At 41.3% G+C, this 23,418-nt stretch overlaps 1 protein-coding gene across 1 annotated transcript in view; it reads right to left on the bottom strand.

The window, feature by feature from the left end:
* Positions 1 to 1,316: 1,316 nt before the first annotated feature.
* Positions 1,317 to 23,418, bottom strand: part of SLC28A3 (solute carrier family 28 member 3) — a 41,575-nt gene continuing 19,473 nt past the window's right edge. Inside the window, exons 7-18 of the mRNA XM_026088452.1 lie at positions 22,423 to 22,536; positions 20,848 to 20,925; positions 14,832 to 14,912; positions 13,716 to 13,796; positions 12,507 to 12,632; positions 11,273 to 11,403; positions 10,263 to 10,431; positions 8,474 to 8,671; positions 5,846 to 5,927; positions 5,052 to 5,150; positions 3,148 to 3,271; positions 1,317 to 1,419 (exon numbers count right to left, since the gene is read on the bottom strand). Of these exons, the coding sequence (XP_025944237.1) occupies positions 1,317 to 1,419; positions 3,148 to 3,271; positions 5,052 to 5,150; positions 5,846 to 5,927; positions 8,474 to 8,671; positions 10,263 to 10,431; positions 11,273 to 11,403; positions 12,507 to 12,632; positions 13,716 to 13,796; positions 14,832 to 14,912; positions 20,848 to 20,925; positions 22,423 to 22,536 (1,386 nt within the window). The remainder of the gene's footprint in view (positions 1,420 to 3,147; positions 3,272 to 5,051; positions 5,151 to 5,845; positions 5,928 to 8,473; positions 8,672 to 10,262; positions 10,432 to 11,272; positions 11,404 to 12,506; positions 12,633 to 13,715; positions 13,797 to 14,831; positions 14,913 to 20,847; positions 20,926 to 22,422; positions 22,537 to 23,418) is intronic.

The following is a 23,418-nucleotide window of genomic DNA, read 5'->3' on the forward strand; positions in this document are numbered from 1 at the left end:
AGCTTTTTTTTAAAAGCCTTTGGCATTGACAATGCTGTAGGATAGGAATATATACCATAATCTTTTGAAAAAAACAAGCTACATACAAGTTTTTGGTTCTGGAGTCCATGAAAGGGCTAAAACCTAAAACAACATACTTTTCTTTTTAATGGAAGTTCTTAACATGGGGTAATTAGCACGTCATTCATCAGACAGACCTCAAAAATATACATTAGGTTTATTATGAAAACTCATAACATATTTGTTCTCCTCAATCTACTTAGTCCTTTTTTATGATATATACACACACGAACACATACCTAGGTGACAAAAAATGAGGTCATCTCCCAAAGAGATATTTGGTTAATGTTGATAGTGCATCCTTCTATTCACGGTCTGACAGTCAAGGTTGGTGAATATTACTGTCACAGGGAAAGGTGGGAGTCTGATCTGCTTTTACCAGGGCTCATTCACAGCACGCCACTGCCATTCCCGGAGGGAATACTCCAGTGAGGTCCCTGCTGGTGACTCGTGTCTGACGTCAGAGCTGGTAATGACGAAGAATGAGAAGAACTGATAACAGGAACCAGAAATAAAAATCAGAGCTGGCCATGTCCAGCCGTAAGAGTTACCCCTAAACTGGGACCAAGTTCTTGAACTCGGCTGTGGCCCAGGTACCTCCTACTTTTGGGGCACACACGGCTGCCTCCGTGGGCAGGGGGAGGACGCGGTGACAGCGGCTTGTCCCTGATGTGAGCGGCTCAGTGACCAAGCCGCCAGGGACAGGGCACCGCTGCAGCTCGGCTCACATGTAGCCATAGTTACCGGGAGAAACATGCAGGGCTCCCTGAGAACAGTCATTTACCTTCATGCAGTAAAAACACTTCTTTGGCATCAGAAAGAGCAGAAATACCAGTAGGAGTGGACAGCAATTTTGAATATTATTTCTAGTCCACAGCTGTTCCTGCGCGGCAGTCAAATCCACTAAACCTGATTTTCTTCTTGCCTGCAGTAGTTTTATACTACAGATTCAACTGTTTCAGGGTAGAAATGAAATCTGGAGAATCAGGCTCAGAAACCGGTCTAAAAATGTTCTTTTCTGAGCTGTAATGGGAGAAGAAATCTGTAGCAAGAGGTCTCAGTTTTCATGCATTTATCCCAATTTAATTTAGGAGTGATTCCATGCAAGTCAGAAGAATTGGGCTTGTGTGAGAGGGGAAATATGGGTCAAATTTTTCCAAATTTTTTTTTGTGGAAAAGGACATTTCTCATTACTTTTCCACCAAGAAAAGCAACTCTTTATTATGAACTATCCTGACCCCAAATTATGGCTTAATTCAACTGCAATGAGAAGCAGGTAGGTCCAGTATTTGACAACATCCTTTCCAGGAGCTCAGGCTGTAGCTTCCTCCAGGGAAGACTGGATTTGACTCATTTACACTGAGGAAAGAGGGAAAGAAAATATCAGATTTACTTTTTTTCTCATAGAGGAATGTACATATATATATATGCACACATACACATTTTTTCCCACGAGACTTTAAAATGTGTTAAATTATCACATGAGAAATGAAACTAAACTAGACCATCCTAAACACTGGCCATGTGCAGTGTCCAGATGGTCTGGTTTTATTGGGTTTGTGCCCAGTTTTCAGTATAAAGTCTGTGTGCATCAGGTAAATCTTCCTAGATAACTGAAATGATTGAGAGTTTCATTTCACTATTCAAGATATTTGTATCCTCAATGCATTTGTTCAGCATTGATTCTGGTGAAAACTGAGCATGTTTTAGTCTTTGTAGCAACATGGTAGAGTTAAAATTATTGTGATGAGCCAAAGTTGGAGTGAAGAGAAAATCTGAATGAAGGAACATACCCAGTATCGCAGATGTTTTGCTCTGCCCAAAAGTTAGTGACACTGGTTCAGAGTTATGACAAACTCATTCAGAACATCAAGTCATAATAGCAGAAGTTTCTTTGCAATAATATGCATACATTTGTGCATGTCCATATTCAAGGCTACTTTCTATACTGAGGTATGCAAGGAATATACATATGTCTCAAAAGAATAATTTAGGGGAAAAAAAAGCAACTGAGGTTAGAACTGTAATTTCGATTCCTATTATGAGGAGTTAAACATCAGAAGGAATTTCCAATTGCCACAAGTCCTAGTACTGAGATAATCTAATGAGATACCTCTCTACTATAAACACAAACCCCTTGTGTTAGTTAAATCAAGAGGACCTAAGACCAGATCCAGTGTAATCCATAGAATTCTGAAAATTTAACCCATTTGAGGATCTTCTCAAGAGAATCCCTGCAAGTTAGATTACAGCAACATCACTGTTATGTTTACATTACACGTTTCTCCTGTAGACAAATGCTTAATCTTAGAACATTGTCTTTTGTCAAAGAAATTTGGAAAGAGGATGAAGTTCCTTGATTTTCAATAGGATGGAAAAAAGATGAATTAGAGCCTTTATTTCTAAAATGATTAGTTGTGAAAGTAAGAAAAAGCACCTTAGGGCAGATTTAAACAGCATTTGCCATAATCTAAATAAATAGACCTTTCCTTCTTTGCGTATAGTCTTAAGTATGACTTAATATATTCCTTATTTAATATCATTCTTCCTGTATTCTCCATAGACCTTGGATAGAGAATTATTAAAAATAATTTCCCTCAGAACATTTTCCTACCTCAAATATGTATAGTGTTTTCTACATCAAAAGTCATCGTTATTATTATCTTCAGCCAGAGTCATAGACTGCAGAAGGAAAAGCTCCTGTCTTTTTTCAACTAGAATTATGCTCAGATATGGTGCTAGTATTATGCTACTTCAAATATTTGATTTTCTTTTTAAGTATTTGAGATGAGCCTGAACTAGACCACTGAATACAACTATCTTTAACCTTTTGGAAAGCTCTGGTTTGGATAAAAATGTTTTGAATTCTCTGTTGATTCTATTTGTGTTTTGCATGTGACAGAGAAATGCTATAGAAAAGGAAAACACTTCAAATGGCATTCAAATATTCATTTCTTTAAAAAGGGGCAAGTTCATGGGAAGCAGGTACCTAGGATAAAAGCTGAATTGAAAAAAATAAAAGCAGGCTGTTGGAGAATATAGAGCTCCCCAAATTACACTGACAAAGGATAGATAGTTCCTCAGTACCTGGTGAAGACTTCCTGGCAACATTCAACTAGCGCTGTGCTGTTGGCCGGGAAATTTGTTGAGTTGAAGGCATTGCCTAATAAAATGTGACAGGGAACCTCCACACCAGGGACAGACAGCATTCCTGTGAAGTAAATACAATTTTGTTGATCAGTAATGAAGAGGCTGATAAGACCAGGGAATGTCAGTCACTGGGGCACGGTCGAATGAAACGTCCTGGCTGATAGGAATGTTACCTGAGCACTACCAGAGATGGTTTTGTAAAATGATGCAAGATAAAAGCCCACAAATTGTATATATTTTTAACCTGAATCATTTTATAGAACTGGATTAAACAGTGATCAGACACTTTTTTTTTTTTTTTATCTTTAGAAATTAAACTCTGGTTCCTGTTATACTTGGAACATTTTGTTTTTCTGCCCCTCATAATGCTTCTAAAAGGGTATGCTAATGCATTTCTCACTGGCTGAGCATCAATCTGCCTTCATTAACTAAAATGGAACTTTGTCACATTTATAGCAGCGCAAGTAAATGCAGGACCTGACCTTATCTTATTTTATTTTTTTAATACGAACAGTGATGGTTTATCTTATTTTGCTAGGTGTTCTCCAAAATGTCCTGTAAATAGTAACATCAGTTTCCATTATAGGAATGGGTCACAAAAATATGAAAATGACAGCTCCTTATTGTATTTAGTGTTGCAGAGCTTGACCACATATTTATTATGTTCTTACTGTAAAATGGGGTAGTAGAAATTACTTGGCTCTTATACCTTCTGCTGGGCATACGGAAAGCATTTGCCTTGGCAGGAGTGGGTGGAATATAATTTTCTTTCCACAGCAGATTTTATTGTTTTTAAAAGATTTGCCAATGGTTGTTCACAATTTAATTCTTAGGGCCAGGGTGTTCAAGTGACACATTTTAGTAAGACTTCCTAATGCCTCAATTATACAGGATAGTATTTTGTATTAAAATCTTAGTGAGGGCTATGAGACTCATAAAAGCTGAAGCGTACCAGTTTTATAACTTTCAGAAAATAGAGTGGGCTTATTCTCTAAATGTATGAGATTTGGTTGAACACAAAGGGATAGGGAAGCTGGGGTTGATAAGGATACACTATAGCTAAATAAAACACCAAGATCGTTCTTCATGGAAGGAATATCAGTGCTTTGAGTTTTGTTGTGCCCATTTTGGATATCACATGTTCTAAAAAGAAAGCTGGGAAAGGGATCTTTAGATACTAGGGGGAAAAATTGCCGCTGAATCATATCTGATCAATTAATTAATCAGTTGAATGACTAATATTATTTTTCATTTCCTCTCAAACATGGTTGTTTCATGGTGATTTTTTTACTCAACTTGCAGGTGCAGCTTAGAAAATAAGGATCCTCTGCTGAATCCCACCCTGGTGCTCTTCCATTAACTTAAATGCAGATTTGCCCCACTGCAGGAAGGTTATCAGCCCAAAGCATCAATTTAACATTAAGGCAGAAAAGTGTTCAGCTTTCCTTCACTCCTTTGCACTCCTTCTCTCTTGCATCCTCCTTTCATCCCATTCCTCTCTTTCTGGTCTATAATTAGTTCTGTATTTCCATAGCCAGTGGAGCGGAGGAGGGATTGTAACTCATCTATAACTTGCAATTATCTTTTTGTTCATGAGTCAGTCATTATACATAGGCTAAGAGAATGCAGTGTCAGTACATAAGATGTAGAAGAAGAAATAAGACAAATCATTTAATATTTCAGTTTGCAGCAACTTTTCATTGAATGTCGGCTTTAAATCCTGTCAAACCCGAAAAAACTGGCGTTTAAATCAGAGGAATTGCCCAGTGGCAGTTATGGTACTGATGCACTGCCACCCTGTGGTCACTCACTGCAAGATACACCAAATTTATACAGGGTACCTGCGATACAGGCAGTCATGAAACAGGCAACAGTCCCGGCAATCATTGCTCTGAAAGCACCACCAGCGATTTCCTTTCTTTTGGATGGAGCGATGCTTGCTAGGAAGAAAATTAAAGTGTGTGGCGAATATAAATACATATAGACATACAGAAGGTGAACCTGATGACTCTCCCATGGTGCAAGGAAGTCCCAACCTGTGGTCCTAACTGGGCAAAGCAAGGAAGGAAAATGTGACATTTTTCAAAGGGATGTTTGACTGCCTAATCCTGATGTTGGTTCCTTCTGTTGGGTGCGAGGCCCTGGGTGCAGCACTGGGGCCAGGCCTGGTGGCCCCACAGCTGGTCCTGCTCCTCCGTGCTGCCCTGCTGTGGGCTCCATGGGGAAGGAGGCCACCGGTGGGCTCTCACGGGGGATCCCCCGTAACTTTTTCATGGCTTCATTTCCCCAGAGACCTGAGGAGTCTATTTTTTAATTTTCTTGCATGTGGCATTCTTGGAGAAGATGGCCAGTCTTCTCCCTCAGACTAGCAGGCGGTTGATACAGTTGGCTTATCCCTATGTCAGAGGAGGTTGTCGCTTGGTCGGCTAGCTGTCCTGACTCATGCCATACCTTCCCCTTCGCCCCCCTAGCCCCCCAAGGACACGCTGCCTCTCACGTGGCAGGTCCTGGGCCTTGGAGGAGCAGCCCCTCACTCCTAACGCTGCTAAGCTTCACCCGCAGCGTGTCCTTTTGGGTCTTTTATTTGCTTTTGCTTGCCAAGTAAATTGTAAACTGTAAGGAAAGACGTTCTTACTCAGGCCTCCTATAACCAGTCCCAGGGAGCCGAAGTTGGCGAACCCACAGAGGGCATAGGTGGCAATGGTTTCAGAGCGAACCTGAAAAACAAACACACAGGCAGGTAATGGTTGATTCAGTTGTTCAGTGGTTCGACATATCTCATGCTGACTTAGAGGTGTGGAAAAAAATAGCACTGTGGCCCAATGCTTGGAGTATGGAAATCACTCTGTTTTGCTCGGGTGCTGCCTATGTACATGGATTTGAGTAAGGGCTTAGTCTTGTTCTCGTTCTGAAAATGCGGAGGTTTTCATACTCAGTGCAGGTGAGGACTCATAAACCATGTTTGTCATATTGTTTATGTATATTGCTGTCTCTGATTAAATTAAATATTAGCAATTACAGATAAAAATAATTTTATCTTCCTGGTGTCAATTTAGCTACTTATTTTTGAGAGTATTAGTCAGAAAGCTTTAGCTGAACTTGTTGTTCGTAGTTGTCCTGTCTCTATAATGCTGTGTTGGAATGTCAGGTTTCTGTATATATCCCTGATTTCTTCATCCCCGAAAAAACAGAGGGCCCCATATGCCCAGTTGCTCTGAGGATGCTTCACCCTGTGCACAGAGGGAGCAAAGGAAACTGGGTGTTCTAGAGAGTGTTTGCTTTGCTGTGGAGACAGGCAGAACAGTGTTACGATTTTGGAAGCCCCATCGGAGTCCCGCAAGCAGTTTACTTCCTTCCTGACTTCAGCCACCTTCTCCAGTACGATGCTGGCCCATGCTGGACCTCAGAGCAGAGACAAGGGTGGGTTGCCTCCCATCTCCCTCCATGGAGAGACGCCTTATAGGGTACAGGATGACTTTGGGTGAAACCAGGCTATGCACCTTGATGAGACAAACTTAGTTCAAACATTTTGAGAAAGGAGGCAGCATCTCTTTCAAATGGAATTTTTTCCCCAGCAGCTCTGGGGTCTTTTTTACAGTATTTTAAGCCCAAGCTGAAGGCTGCTGAGTGAGCATTCTGGTAGGGTTCCTGTTTATTAAAGGTTTCTCTGTTTCCATTCCTGCTTTATGAAAACCAATTTATAGGTATTTTCAATCACTCTGCACATATACAGGAAAATGCTTTTCAAGTTCCCACTCTATCTGCTTTTCCTAGAAAAGGCTTTGTGTGCTGTGATTTCCCTGCTTTCATTTGTGTTCTCCTAGCTCAGAAAACAGGAAGCCTTGTTATTACTGACTCAGGTGAGGCAATTCAGAAGACCACTTGTTCACTCTCTCTGACCAAACATCTGTGCCGAGATGCATTAGAGAGTTCTGAAGCTGAACAGAAATTAAAACTGGAGGCCAAGAGTACTTTCAGCTGAGCTGTCCTGCTGTAATTAAATTTGTTCCTGGGCAATTTTTACATGAGTGTTATGAATCAAAACTATTTTTTCATCTCAGAGCTCGTTACCATGGAAGGTTAATTTGGCTCTCTGTAGGTACTAACAAGGAAGACAAAAGTCCTATGCTACATCTTACTAAAAAATTGAGAAAGGTGAAATATAGATGATGGGATCTGAATTTTAAAGACTGACTTCCAGATTTAAAAAAATCTAAGCATTCATTTAGGAGTTTAGAACCATATCCCCCTTGTAGAACACAGCATGACAGTAGAGGACAGAGCAAAGACCCATCCAGCCCAGGGTTCTATTTCCAGCAACACTGGTAACGGATTCTCAGGCAAGAGTGTAAGTATTTGATCAGGCTACCTGGCTCTGTATCTCCAGTTGTGAAATATGTTCTGGTATTAAGGAATGCAAGTGGTCAGGGACTTGAGTTCTCAGTGATGTCTATAAAGTGGTTATCTGCAGCATCACACCAGGAAGGGGGAAGATTAAATGCTGTAGAAAAGGATGCTTCCCAGCTAGGGGCCCTTGTGCATGCACCTAGGATGCTTTGTGCTGAGATCCTCTATGTTTCTTCCTCAGTGAACTGTAGTAGGAACTATGACCCTGTAGGGCAAATCTGGGTGGAAGAGTGAACGAGAGATGCACCCACTGTAACTGAAGTACACTTGATTGGACTTGGAGTGTGGCAGAGGATTTGCAGCCATGTCTTGTATTACCACCATCTGCACAGGGATAGTAACCTCTGGCAGAGGTTTGCCATGGACAAGGAAGTGCCAGTAATATCTTAAATTCCACCAGCTAAAGCTTCCTTGATGTCTCTCCTGGAGGTTAATGCTTGGGTAAACCTCTGTGGGCTGGAGGCTTCTCCAGGTCTTGCCCAGGATTTTCCCAAGAGAGTACCTCATAGGGAAGCGCTAGAGAAAAATGAGGTGAGGAGGAACTTATCTTAAGAGACACTGCTTTGGTCTGGAGACCAAGTGACACGTCCTGTGGGATGCTGAGTGTTCCCCAGGATTCCCCTTTCCAAAGGCTCTGCAGGCTTTTTTTTGCTACTTTTGAGATACCTAGTGCGATGACAGTCACGACAGCCTCACAAGGATGGGATGCATTTTAATAATTAAACACTGCTGCTGAAAAATACACTTCAAAATAATATGCCACCTTTATCCCACTGTGCCCATATTAAAAATAAATTGAGTCCCAGTAGAAAAGAATTAGATCCAAAAAATCAGTAGAATAGAAAATGTTACTTACAGTCATATACTGTTTCACACCATTAACGTACATGCTCCCGCCCTCCTCTCGATTGTGAATCAGTTTTGAGAGGCGCTCATAAGCCACAAATTCATTGAAGAAAGTTTTGTAACCTAGGAGTCCACCGACAACAAAACTGTCCTCCCAGTCTACCCCCATCATGAAGGAGAATGGCATGAAGACATAAGCACAAATGTTCTGCAAAATATGTAAGATAGAGCTGGTCAGAAGAGGTAGCTGGTCAAAGAATGATGGCATCTGATAAGTTGTCTACATTTAAAAAGGATGGTTTTATTTCAGCAGAGTCGTGTTGCTAAAACCCCTGCGAGACTGAGGATTTTTAATAGGAAGCTATGCTTGAATAATTATAAAAAGACCAACCCAAAATCCAGATCCAACAAAGTAATTAGGTATGTCCCTAATTTTACACAAAAAATTAAACAAACATTTCTGTGCCTTTTTTTTTTCAAACTAAGACTTCAGATTGGACAGTGTTTGTGCAGGAGATAAGAAGGGTTGAGTTCAAAGAGCTGATAAGAGGAAAGAGAAATCTAGTTCTTCAGCTGACTAAATCAAGTGTGTTAATGAATGTTCTCTAATTATCGGGTTATTGGACTCCAACTGGTGCAAACAAAGGGCTTGTCTCTGCATAAAAGCTGTGCATCAGATATAATTAAAGCTGCACCCTTTTTTCCTAGCATAAAAACTTTTAAGCAAGTAAAAAAATCCCATATCCCAGAATAGCTTATTTTTATATAAGAGATAAAATAGCTCTGGCAGTGAAAGGGCTTGGTTAGATTGTCTTCAGTGAATCCACCTGAGGTATTTAAGCAGAGATTATTTCCATCTGGCTTCTCTACCTCCAAAAAGCTCAGAGGTCAGTACCTCTCAGGAGGGATGGCTGAATGCATTATGTTTGTGAGTCTTGTCTCCTTGTGGGTCATCTGTCCCAGTCCTGCTACTAAGCTGTTGCAGTAGTGTGACTGAAATAGGTATGTATATGCCTTTCCTCCTCTGAGGATGTCTGTGCAGTGGAATAATCTCTGGAAGCTGAGAAGATAACATCTTAATATTGCTGATGCTGTGTCTGCTAGCAGTGTCTACTCGCTTCTCCAGCACCCGTATCTTGATATTTTATCTGTGTTTGCACCATGCTTGTATCAGGAGTTTGCAAAACAAAAAGCTCAAACTCTTTGAACTGAGAGTGTTCCATGTTGTCAAAAATGATGTGTTGACCCAGGTCAAAGGATAAGTTATGCTTAAAACCTGTTTGTTCAGCTGAGCGATCTGGATGCAGTTTCCCAGTTCCAACATGCTGGGAACAAAGTGGTATTGAGTAAGCCCTGAGATCAGGCAAGCCCTGGCTTGTGGCATTGTCCTCCCCTGGGTGAAGGTAGTGAGTGTGGGGTGACTTGGTGGGGTGATCTGAAGCTAAAGTCGTGCTGGGTGTTCAGCTGAATGGGATGTTAATGGCCTGGCAGGAGTGTGTAAACAGACCTGCTGCCTTGCCAAGTTAGTGGAGGCAGGTATTAGCATACAATGCTTGATAAACTTGCTTTGCTGGTAACAGGAACACCCCAGAGGGAAGTTGTAGATGGACTAATGGATACAGAAATACTTGTATGACAACTATTTTTCCTTTCAGCTGTAAAGACACTTTCAAGAAAATGTATATAAAAATATACATTTTTTTTAGCTCTTAGAAAAGCCCTAGCTACGTAAGCAATTAACTTGAAGAAGACAACTGTACAAATGCACGTAAGCCATGTGAAGGACCTGAGGACCATACCTCAAAGTTCAGCTGTGGGTAGTCAAACAGATTCCCCACCCAGGAGAGGGCTGAGTCAACAAAAGCCAGCAGAGCGAGGAAGGCGATCAGGTTCACGGCAATGTTGGCCACCAGCAGGATGGAGGCAGAGGCACCTTGACTGGCAGCTTCCAGTAGGTTATTTGATTCACTTGGTCAGTGAAAACAAAATTGGAGTGTGAAAATCTTCCAGTTCAAGGCACAACAACCATTACACAGACTTGATTAGAAACCAACAGCTGAAGCTGTCTGGGCACTTCTAGGGAGAATAATCAGGCGGAATATATTTTTACCCCGGCTCCTCTCAGAAGCCACTGAGAGGTGGGTTTTTTGAACCTTGAGGAGGAATTTTGGCACAGTTGGGGTCAGTTCTTGGACGCACCAGAGCATCCAGTGCTTTTGCTGGTCAAAACCAGCATAAGGCTCTGTCTTGGGTCCCGGCACTGCGACTGCCTGCAGCATCAGTGGGATGGAGTGACCTCCTATTGCCATCAGCCCTTGTGCAGAGAGGTCCAGGCTGATGAGGAGCAGCTCCTTGGAAACCTTCCTGCTTTGCTTATCGTTTTTAAAGTGGAGCGAGTCTCCCTACAGATGGGCAATGAGTTCTCTGCTGCTGTCACTGAGATGACTGCTCCACCTTTGCTTTCATTCAGCTGCATTGATAGGAGTTTTGTAAAGACAGCAATAGAGCAAACAGGAAAATATCTGAGTGGTTCACCATGGGCAGGCATTTCCCTCTTTTTTTGTGGCACAGCCCAAGCCCTTTGCTGTTTTCTGCCTGTTCCACTGGGTAATGATACCCCATGCAGTTATAGTGGGGCCTACTGCACCTGATTTCCAAAACTACTTATTTAGGGTATATTGGCGTGTAACTAATTCATTGCCTGCAAATCTACCACGTAAGGCCTCCTGATGGAAAAAATAACCCCTCACACACAACAATCTGACTTCTGCATGGGTTTTACTAATAAGTAGGGCCTAGATCAACTTACCTTTTTGCCATTTTCAGGTCACTCCTCAGAGTTACTCTGGGCTTTTCAGTTTCAGGCCAGAATAGTTTGGAGGTGGCTAACGATGCTGGTGCTGACATGACAGAAGCAGTCAGTAGGTGGGAGGCAGAAACCTAGAAATCCAGATGACAGAAAATAGGCTTTGATAACCTTATCATTAGCAAACACAAGCAAAGCAATTAAAATCACTGGATGCTTGGATGATTTTTGTACAGGGGGACATTAAAAGGATCTCAATGCTCATAAGGGAAAAAAGAGAATGAGCAATGTAGGAGAAAGCTAACTGGAGACAGGAAAAAAATTAAGTAGTGAAAAGTATGAGTATTTATAATAATAATTAAAAAAAAAAACAGGTCTGTGGAGGACAGCACAGAGTAACAATAGCAGAACTTTTTGAGTGAGAACCAGTGTCTGCTCCTTAAGATCCCCTGTATGCCCATGATGGCAGTACCTTGTTTTTTGTCCCTTGAAATTGTAAATTCCCCCACCTTTTTTTTTCTTTACATGGCCTGACATTCCCCTTCTATCTCTTCTTTCATAAATTTCCACCCTAAATTCATCCTTTGCTAACTTCTGCAGTATCTCCATCTATTACTTCCTTCTCCTACTTGGTCATTTCAGTTAATTCCCTCTCTTCTTGCTTCTGCCTCTCAGCTGTATTTTATACAAATATGGAATTAATACATTTGTGAACTATCCCCTGATGACTCTGATTTTAAATCATTTCTTCATGCCTGTTTTTCCATCTAGATCTGTGCTGTCATTTCCTCACTATAGGAGCCATTTATGACCTGTGTTTGTACAGCATTGCTAGAAGCTCCCTCATGAGCAGACTCGTTAGACTCATGAGAATAATAACAATTCCTGTAGTGTTTCATCTATATCACTGCCACAGAAGTGGGAGAGCTGATCAGTTAGCATATTCCATACATCCATTCATCCAGACTGTAGGAACAAGTGTGAGTCGGTCGTTCTCTTCTGTCTTGGACAGGTAGACTGTCTGTATTACATAGGTGGAAGTTTGTGTAACTTAACAAGAGTTTGCAAATCAGGTCTTGTTGCCTTTTTCTACAATTGGGATAGGTCTGTGTGGTTAATTCTTTAGAAAAAGCATGGGGATTACAGAGATATACTTCCAAAGCATTCTAGTCAGACTTTTATACTTGTATGATTTCAGATAAACACTGTATTTTTCAGTTTTCCTTCCTGGTCTTACCCCAAAAGAAATAYATGCTCCTAAGACACTTCCAGCAATAGTTGAGAATCCTGCTGTCATGACTGCATGGAGTTCAGATTTGGTGACATATGGTAAATAGGGCCGTACCAGGAGAGGAGACTCTGTCTGGAAGTAAAAAACAGACATCAGACAAAGAATTTATTAATAAACCCTCAGTGACTTCTTTTAATAATAAGGCAGGAAAATCACTGGCTGATCACACTTTCCTAGGTGTTTTTGATTAGCTAATCTTGGTAATAATGAGTGCTCTGAATATTAATAGTTTTTTTTTTTTTTTTTTTACCCCCAAGAAGTAGAATTGTACCACCACTAATCTTGTCTGGTTGATGATAATTCTTGGTAGTTTTAGGGGTTCTTTTTTAGGGGTAGTTTTAGGGCTTAGGGCATGATGAGATGGCCAAGAAATCCCAAGCCAGTTTTGAGTTAAGTTAGGAATGGCCACAGGTCTGACCCACAGGTAAAGCTGTGCATTGTGTAAAACACGCATATCACCAGTATTTAAGGGCAAGGTAAAGATCTTGACCCTCTGGCACATGTGCCTGCACATGCTGGAGACAGTGCCATACGGACCTACTGGAAGCAGTAGGCTACAGTGATGCATCCGGGCTAAATATCACTGCTGTAGTTATGCTGTTTCTGGGCTTGGAAACTACTCGATGATCTCCTTGCTCTGCTTCAAAGCTTGGGATGGACACTCCTGTAGTGTGGTTTTACTGGATTCCCAATCAAACTGGACTGTTAGACTCTTTCCCATGTTTTTTTGGCCAAGATATTGCACAGCCAGCCCTGCATCCTAGTTTTCCGTGGTCTGTCTCTCCTGCCCTTGCCTGCCTCATATGCCCTCTTCTTGTGCCATCTGGTTGTGCTCTGTTTTTTTTTATTCCTTTCTTCATAGCCTTCAGCTAGTCTGGTACTTCTTTTAAGGGAGATCTATCATCCAAGTTTGTGCTCAGATTTCCTTTTTGAGCACATGAGGTTCCCAGAACATGCCAACTCATGTGTCATTGCCCACACACAACCTTAATGCAATTCTGTCTTCCTGGAAATCAACTGTGTGTCCAGGAGTCCTAACTTTGTATGAAGTGATTATTTTGTTATACACAGATGCTCATTGAATAGCAATATTTCATTTTCTGGTATTCACTAATCCTGTGTTAGTAATCGATGTTTTTCCATGCTGTAACTCACCTGTCCCACAAATATGTTACCAGCAGCTACCAGAGACTCAACAGGAGTTGTCCCCATGAAAATTTGCATTATCCAACCAACCTGAAATGATTGAAAGAGAAGAAAAAAAAATTGGTCTGCCTAATCCATATCCTTTTTGAATTAATCATGTAACATAAGAGTTTTGAGACAAACTTGCAATATATCATGAGCTAATTATTTCAAGATATGGTGAATTCATTTAGTAGTAGCATGTTGAAGTAAGCCAGGGGAGGAATACTTCAGCAGAATTGCGAGTACAATGCTGAAAGACTCCAGGCTGTTCCTGCCATTGGCCTGGAAACTAACTTGTCAAACTAAGTTAATTGAAGCAGATATTTTGACATGTCTTTTAGATATAAACCAGTCCAAAGGGACTTTGATCATATAAAGGGAAAAAATGTAGAATTTGGATTAAGGCTAAAAATTACTTGTATTAACTCTAATACACTATTTCAGCTAGATGAGGTTTGTGGTGCTTATATTAACATTCCTGGGATTGACAAGCGCAAAAGACTTTTTTAGGGTACATTCAAATAAGCTTTAACTACCACCATGCAAGAAGGTGTGTTTGGATATAAGCTTGTTGAGCTAGTGCTGGACCTGGGACCTAGCACCACTAGCGTGCAAAGCATGAAGAGAGAGACTAGTCTCCGCAGCTAAAAGCATTCAGAGATGCATCCTCAAGGGATCTGTGACAGAAAGGTATATGCAGTATATAATTGCTGTTGCAGTACTTAGTAGTAGGCAGCAATCTACTGGCTGTGCTGTAACTTTAAGCTTGCATTTTGCAGGGGTAAAAAAGGAAAATTCAGAGAAGTATGGTATCTAAGGAATGATAAAGCTAGCCAGGCAAAGCTAACAATTAGTGTGAAATTAGGAATGAGACCAATTTGGGGGAAGGAAAGTGTCCTAGGTGATGCCAATAAAGGTTTTGGAGTGGTAACATCTGAAGGTACTTCCGGGTTAAAAATAAACTAACTTTCATATATCTGGCCCTGGCCAAGCTACTTGGGGATAATGCTACCATTTGAGTGTATGTGTTCAATAGGTGTCCCGCACCAGGCAAATGAAAACGTGCTGGCAAAAGTTCAGTACCTTTCCAACGAGCCACTGCATGAATCCAACGTGGTAAAGCATAGACATTACTGTGCTGAAGAAAACTACGATTGGCAGAACCTGATTTGAAAACACAAAATCATTAACACTTCTAGAATGGTTTTCCTTTTCGTAGGCCATTTAGTTTTTTAAAAAGAGGCTCAAATTTTTCGGAGATGTATTTCAAGATCTTGAAAACCAGTCATTCAGCTTGCATCCTTATGCTATAAAACTTTTAACAATCTAGGCTTGCTGTGTATAGCTGTTGTGTTACAATGCATAACTTTTCAGGTATCTGGATAGTTTTCTGACAGGGCTGTGATAGTTTTGAAACTGTTAGGTTTAACATAAGCATTTGTTTATAGCCATGTTTTAGACAGCTCAAACATTTACAGAGCATTGGCATCTACAAATATCTGGGTTTCTAAACCTGTCGACCCTGAAAACCATCAGCTGAAATGCATATGATGAGACCGTAGTACAGAATTCAGAACTGAACTTCTCTGTGTCTTTGTTTAAAATTAAATAAATAAAAACTTTGGTTTAGACTGCTATATAAGCTTTGGTATATATAAGCTTTGGGGTAGAAATCCTCCAGAAGATGAAGAGACTTTGACTGGGCTTGTAGCTGACTTGATTTCAGTGAACTGAGGGCAGCTTCCTTAGAAAGCCCTTACAGTGTAGCTGCATTTTAATAACACACTATATCAAAATCCTCTTTGCTTCATTATTCTGCACTACTTTTACCACTGATTATGACAGCGCTGAGTTTTCAAGAGCTCTGTAATTGTAAGCATGGATACCATGTGTTTAAAAACAAATCCACAGGGATATACTTAATGTCAGTGGAGACTGAAGGAAAAATGCTTTTTTTAAACATATGATTTAAAAGAATCATGTTTTAAGTAACACAGGTATGACCTGCTAACTCAGAGGCTATTGGCTGTGTTTTTCATCCTAAATAAAACTAGCATCAGTTGGCTCACAGGTATGTTAAACACACAGGATCTCACCATTTCTATGCTATATGCAACAGGAAAAAAAATCCCCCAGAAAGGTCCAAAATAAGGCAGACAGTTTAGTTATGTTTAAAACAGTACCACTGATGTTAGAAAGCTTTCATTTATGTTCAACTGAGGGCATAATACATCATAAATAAAACTAATGAATGGAGTGAAAAGGAGTATGTAAAAAAGATCAAATGTTGCTACTTCACAGTGAATGAAAGCTGCTCATTTCTAGAGGAGGGTTAGTACAATAACCAAATCTGATAAAGCTCTGGAAACTCAGTTTAGGTGGTCAGAGCCTTTCCCCAGAAAGAGTGAATGCTACTTGCAGAGCTCCTCGTGCCCTTCAAGAAGTTAACCTGGCTCTGCTTTCTCTACTTGGATTCTCTGACCTTTTTAGCAGCGGTCTCTGGGATAGTCATGGGATCCCATAGCTGTGATGTGCTGGGCAGTGTCAGAAGAAAATTTTCCTCCAGTAAAACCAGCACCTTTTTCCCTTGCCAAATTTTCCCCGTGTTCCTGTATGTGGGCTGGTTATACAGGAATGCCGGCTTCCTGCTGATTCCACCCTCTGCCTGAATTTGGGACGCTGCAAAGTGTGAAGGTAAAAGGAGCCGAAGAGGCAGGGAGTGAGACAAGTGTAAGCTGTGTGTGGCAGATGGCAAAAAACCCAAGCAAGTATCCTCCTGTCTTTCACTCCAAACAGATGAAAAGAGCTTTCAAGTGTTCCTGTGATTTGTTTTTAGCTGAAGGAGGGAGGAAACAGTGTTCTGTCTATGGCAGGTGACTGCCAGCACCCTCTGCCTTGCTTCTTGTGCACATTCCTCAGAAATTAACTCGGATTAACTTTAAAGAATGTTTTTCCATTTTGCAGTTGCAGGCAGTTTTGGATGTAGCCTCTGGTTTTACAAAACAGGAAGTTTGTTTTCCAGTTGTGATAGTTTGTACCTTGACTGCATAAAGAGGTCAGCGACTATTTTATGTGTAAAGTCTCCTGCCCGTGTTCCCAGCTATCTAATATGGTACCTACTATGTTATGTCTTCATCAGAAAAAGAGTAGCAACTATTTAATAGATGAATAATCATTGAGGTCATCTGTCATGTCCAGGCTAGCTTTTGCCTATGATATAATTAAAAAAAGAGGGGAGAGGGGAAATACTGGCAAATTTTTGTTATAAAATAAGCATAATGGACACCAGCCTCCCATTTCCCTCCTTCCCAGTGCCAAAATGAGGGAAGTGGATGGCATGGGTTAATAAGTGTCGGCGGTGGTGCTCCCTCCACAGGTATGTCAGCCTTAGGCCTGGGCAGCAGTGTCTGTGCTGAGAATATATCCATGTACCTTGGCAGCAGAGATGTGCACGGGGCAGGGAGAGGGAGGGCAAAACCTCAGGGTGGCCCCAGAGCAGCCCTGCTCTGGGCGCAGGCACACGGTGAAGTGTGGAGGGGGCGAATGCAGCCCTCGCTGGAAGCAGGACTTGGGGAGGGTGGAAGAAGTCAGATCCCCCTTGCTGGAGCAGGGGCTGTGGGATTTGAGGAGGGGAACACAGTGCAAACCACTGTGTTTGAGGAGGCATCTCCTAGTGGTTTGGGAGGCAGGATGGTTATGGGAAAAGGTGGCAGGGGGATGAACCAAGATGTCTGAGAACACCTTCCCTCTGTATTTGTGGGGCAGTTGGGTACATTGTATGCGTAGAAACATCTGTGCATAGCAGGGAAGGTAATGGTAGGACATCAGCCTCAATGGGCAATTTCCTTTGTTGGGTAAGTGAAGTGAAGTGTATGTGAAAATAAATAATGCACCAGTTGAAATTGCTTTCAGGGGAAAAAAAACCTCCTAAAACTCATTCTTCTGTCTTGTGGACTCCCAGCTCCCTCTTTCTGCTACAGTGACATTATCCTCTAAGTCCAGGATTTTGCCTCAAGGATATGGGTACTCTGAACAGAGAACGAAAAATATTTTTCTTAAACTTCCTTACGTTATTCAGAAAAAAACCCCCATCAGTTTAATTAGGATTTACAAAGAGGTACAGCTTGGAGGTAGACACAGATGTCAAACCTAAGAAAACTGGAAAGAAAAATGTAAAAGGAATGGACTAGCATGTTCTCATAAGTGAAGTGTGGACAGGTTCTGTGGTATAATTATATCTGCATGGTTAAACTATTAGAATTATATTTCTCTCTGCAGATGCGCATGTGCAGGAGTCTAGTCTCCAAGACCTACATCTCTTCTTACCTACTACATATCTTTAGATAGTCAAGCTTTAACTGATGAATGTATTGAATGAGCATACCAGAAAATCTCATAACACTTAAATGGAAAAGCATGTTGATATCAGGGAGCACTTTAAAGTTACTTGTGTGGCCTACAAAAGTTGCAGTTAGTGCTCCAACCTTTAAGAAAGTAAACTCCGGTCTCTAGGCCTTCATTTGGTGTTTTTGATAAGCCACGTTTTCATGCTTTATCAGTTCTCTTGGGAAGCAATATAGTTTGGCTGTACTAAAGAGCCACTTTCTGGATCATACTTGCTGCCTATGATATGTACGCGGCAGGGAGTTGAAGTTGTTGGCTGCTCACAACCCCTTTCCCATTTGTGACTTGAGGCTCAGCTTTTTCCTTGCAGTCCTTTAAAGGAGAAGCAGTTGCTGCTGCTGTTTAAGGTACATCCTGGTTTCAGACACTCCTAAAGCCTCACCTTCAAAGCAAACCCTTTCCAGGGAGTTATATTCCTCCTGGCACAAAGCAAGCTACTGATACAATAGAAATCTAACACCCTGCTTGCCCACAGTAAACCTGCCTTCTGTAGTAAACAGGGTAGAAGACTCCATACTGAGAGTTATTTTCTGACTATAGGGGTTTGCTCAAGTTAAGGGAAATTTCTGTGTGATCTTGTCACTCTCTGGAGTTGGCAGTAGAGCCGAGATGGTATCTCTGTTAGTTTTAAGTATCTATTTTTACAGAAAAACAATGTGTGTTAGCTTAATTACATGGGCAAATGGTGGTTGTTCCAGAACCCTGAAACTCTGCATCTGCATACAGAAATCTGCATTTAAAATAACCTGGCTCGTGCATGTCAATGCATATATTTACATGCCTAATTAGGGCTTCCAGGACTGTGTTCTCAAAGACCTGATTAATGAGTGTAGTGGAGCTGGGCAGAATACCCGATGGGAGTGTGCACTGGGAGCGCGTCTGCCACTGGGTGCCTCTGCACTGGTGGGAAATAAAGGTGCTGCTGCCAAGGGTGCAGGGTGGGCACGGCTGGGGCATGGGCAGCTTTGCACAAAGAGACACCCCCTCACTTGTCTGCTCCCTCCCCAGAGCTAGCCTGCAGTTGAGCGTGTTGATTTTTTGGAAGGTGGTTTGAAATATCTTGGGGTGGGATTTAGGCAGCTCACCACTGTATGCCGACACGATAAAATAAGTGAAAGTTGCAAAAAGCACTTTTGACTGTCTGAATGTCCAAATACCTAGCAAATGTTTTAAGAGATACTAGGCTGGCTGTTGCCTGCTTAGGTTGTAGGAAGAGAAATACAGAAGGAGCAGATGGCGAAGGTTTCGGGACTGCTGTGCGCTTGCCTGCCACTCTGTTTAGTGTGCACATTTCTATCCCAAGGCATGTGCAACTCTGAAAATAAACTCATGATTTTTGCATTCTTGCTTTTCAGTGTGAAAAGGCTCTGCTTGTGCCTGTTACCCCCCAGAAATTCCATGTGTGTCTCTTGCTGGCTTATCCCATAGACTAAGAGTGATGGAGGGGTGCATGCACAGAGACAGACTCTTGCCCATCCACTCTTAGGTTTGGCTTCAGTCAGCAAAATACTTTACACCATGACAGAAGCATTAAAAAAAATCACCCTGAAAAATCACATTCATAATGAACTGTGCAAAAAACACAGGAAGCACTTTTGGGGAAGAGCTTAACCATTTCACCCCCAGAATATTTAATCATGAATGCGAACTGCGATTCGAGTGCTGAACAGAGTAAGAGTGAGAGGTGACTGGAAAGTAAAACAAAATATTTTGTAGTTAAAGATACTGCGATTAAAATGTAATTTCTATTTCTTGCTGAAATTCTTCTTTCTTTTTTCTCTTGAATTGTTCTGATTATTCTTAGTAATGACATATTTTACAAGTAGGTTTATTTTTATAGTGAAAGAGCTTAGTGTGAAAAATACCCAGTTTGGAATATCACTTCAATACAGGAAAGAAAGAAGATAATGTGTGTAAGTCCACAGAATCAGGTGACTGAACTACCAGAATAATGAACTTGGATTCCTGATGCTTTTTTTGGTCTGTGTTGTGATTTTTTTGTTTTCTTTATACATGCTTGATTTCAGTCTAAGCAAGTGTTATGGTATGGCCTATGGGTGGCTACAAAACCAGATGGGACGCTGGTGCAGGTTAGAGAGCACAGTAAGTTGTATTTCAGCTGTTTCCCAACAAGTTCTCCCATAGGAGAGCAGAGGAATTTCCCTGGGATTTCATAAATGCCAAATATTACTCAGTGTAATTCTTCCCACTTATGCATGGGTAGCTTATACATGTAAGTGTAAGTATACGCTTATGCAATCTGCTTCTATGGGGGCAATATTTGTGATGCAGTGGTTTGCACGCAACTTCAGGATAGGATGGCATAGCATAGGATCTTTACTTGTCAAGAGGTGGGAAAGGTAGGCTGGAGATAATACTTGTTTTGGTGACCAAGTGAGGGCATTTTAATCTATTCCTTGCAAAAATGTGTCTGAAAGTCTTGTCATCTTGTAACAGATGTTGCTACAATTAAGCTAAACAAGTGTGACCTAAATCAGTGTATGGCAATAAATGAAGAGTTTTTTGCCATGTTCCAAATTTTCTTCTCATAATAAGGAAGAGTTTGACTCTTGGTTGACTTCTCTGGTGACTGCACTGGTATCACAACTCATATAATGAATGTGCTTCCGAACAAAACTGTTCCTTTGCAGTTGTCTATCTGCCATGTGTACAGCGTATATGAAAGCTGCCTTACCTTGAAAGCAAAGAAATGATCTGTATACTTCTCACCGAACACAAACTTAGCACCTGCATCAGAGTACTCCAGAAAAGTCTAGAGGTAGAAAACAAAATGAATTAGTCATGAGCTGTGGGTCGCTGCCAAATTACACTCCAACAATTGCATTGTGGAGACTTTTGGGGAGGTCTGAAGAGCTTTCTACTTCCTATGGTCCAGACTTATCTGCCTCCACATCTGGCTGAGTCTGGGGTCTCTCCCCTGCTCTTGCAAGAGTGCAGATTGCTTCAGACCACACAGGTAAACAGCAAGGGCATAGGGCATGTTTACCTGCCATACCTGGCAGGATAAGGGCCAAAAGCTAGCTGAAAAGAATAATTTCTTTTTAAATGCTGATACTGCAATGCATTTCTACGCTCCCATTAATGCAAATATGCGCAATAAATGATAAAGTTTAAAAATGGAGAGCTAATGGCCAAAGTAATGAGTTGTGAAAAGCGTAGCCAAAAGCTAACCTAAAAGAAGGAATTATTTTTTAATCCTGATATTGTGGTGCATTTCTCTGCTCCTAAAGCCAACATGTGTAATTAACGATACATCTTAAAATGGAGATCTAATGGCTGAAGTAACGACTTGTGGAAAAGAGTGGCTGTAAACCACAGGGAGCTAGCGAAAGGGCACACCAGACTGGCTTTGGTCTGAGCTGAAAAGGGAGATGGAGAAGCTGGTGTCAAAGCCCAGCTGACTCAGGCTGCCGGCAGATTAGCAACCCAACAACAAACCTGTGCCTTTCCTCCCCCATGGGCTCATTACATTCTGCACTTTCTTGTTTTAAATAAGCTTAATTATCTGTACTACGAAGAACAGTTGTGTGAGTAGTGTTCCTGGCATGAGGAGGCAGACTGTCCTTTGGTGGGTACTCCCTGATCTTCTTTTGGCTTTTATCTATTACTTTCCAATAATGTACTTTTTTTAAAGCTCTGTGCCCAGACTGCCTGAGGAGGCCCCTGCGGCTGGATCCCTCCCCGCTCCGGAGGGATCCCTTGCAAGGAGCAGGTCTCCCTGGTCCCAGCTATGGATTTTGTCACCCATATGCGAATTTACTTTTTCATATTATACATCATGAGAACTACAAAATGCCCCTGGGGCCAGTGGGCTACTCTGTTTGAAGGGTTATGACAGTGGTGGCTCTGGCATGCCAGATCTCAAGGCATTTCAGTGTATAAGGCTTCCTGCAAAGATGTTTCAGAATTGGACCATGCTTAAGAGTTTCTAGGAGCATTGTGGCATAATAACTTTTTTGTGTTTGCAGTAGTGCAAAATGTCATTTCAGCCCAAGGAAGATAAGGCCACTAACAGACAGCAATTGTTACGGTCATTACCTATTAGTCTGTCCCACAGCATCCTGTATTAACTGGATAGAAAGAGAAATAAGATTGGATTCAGGTAGACAGTTACCTTTCTGAGGACCCAATTTTCCTCAAGAGGTGTAAAGTCAAATGAACTTGAACTGCTTAACTATTATGTCCTACTATAAGGGTCTCAAAACAGAAAATGATATAAAAAAACCCCAACTTCTGTCTGGTATCTTACCTGGATCTGAATGCCTAGCCAGTTGAATACATCAAACCCTACTTTGGTCCTCAGGATAAGAAGCCCAAGAAAAAATTGCAGTCCAATTCCTGAAAATACTGGTCTCCAAGTGACCTAGATAGACAGAAAAATAAAAGCAGAGAAACCACTTGTTATTTAAAGAAATAATAACATATTTTAGAATGTTTGTTAAAATAATGTAAGGGGTTTGTTTGACTATGCTGCAGGATAGCAGCAGCTGCCAAAACAGGCTTTAGGAGATCTGGAGTATGAGTCATATTCTCCTAATTTACAAGGTCTGCAGTGTGGATGTCTCCATCTGAGCTAGCTGTTGAGTCTGGTGAGGTATAAATATTCATGCACTCGTTTCACCTTCCTTTCTATTTTACCATTATGGCATTACAGACTGCAAGTAATGAAGTAATAAGACAAGGAGAGAGAATCCTCCCTGTGCCTCAGTTTAGATATAAAACAAATATACATGAGGGCAGCAGAAAAGTGTTACTTCTTTAAACTGAAGACTGGAAACATCAATGAAAGTAACAGAATATGGGGATTCCTTGCATATCTGGCCTGGGAATAAGGAGATTCTGCTACATCTGTTATTGTGTGGTTGCATAATTTCAACTGTTTCCATATTCCCCAGCTTTAATGAGCTTGGATACTTGAGAGCAGCCTTACTGTTCAATATTGTGATTCACGTGAATCACAATATAGTTGTAGGGAAAAACTGTGGCTGCCTGTGACCAGTGTCTCTAGTTCACTGCACTGCAGATTCCTGCTCTTCTGTCCCAGAAAATGTCTGTCTTGTTAAAACCGAATCTGATTATTTACAAGGCAAAGAGCTGAGATACCACCCTCTAATTTATTCAGATAATATCTGAATAACACAAGCCAATTAGCCATAATGAGGACCCATGGGAGAGCACACAGTGTGCAAAAAGGACACCGGTCCCTGATGAAGGTTAGTTGGAACATATGCTGAGGAACACTGTG

The sequence above is a fragment of the Apteryx rowi genome, unplaced genomic scaffold (assembly GCF_003343035.1).
Source record: "Apteryx rowi isolate R43461 unplaced genomic scaffold, aptRow1 scaffold_77, whole genome shotgun sequence".
In the NCBI taxonomy this organism is placed as follows: domain Eukaryota; kingdom Metazoa; phylum Chordata; class Aves; order Apterygiformes; family Apterygidae; genus Apteryx; species Apteryx rowi.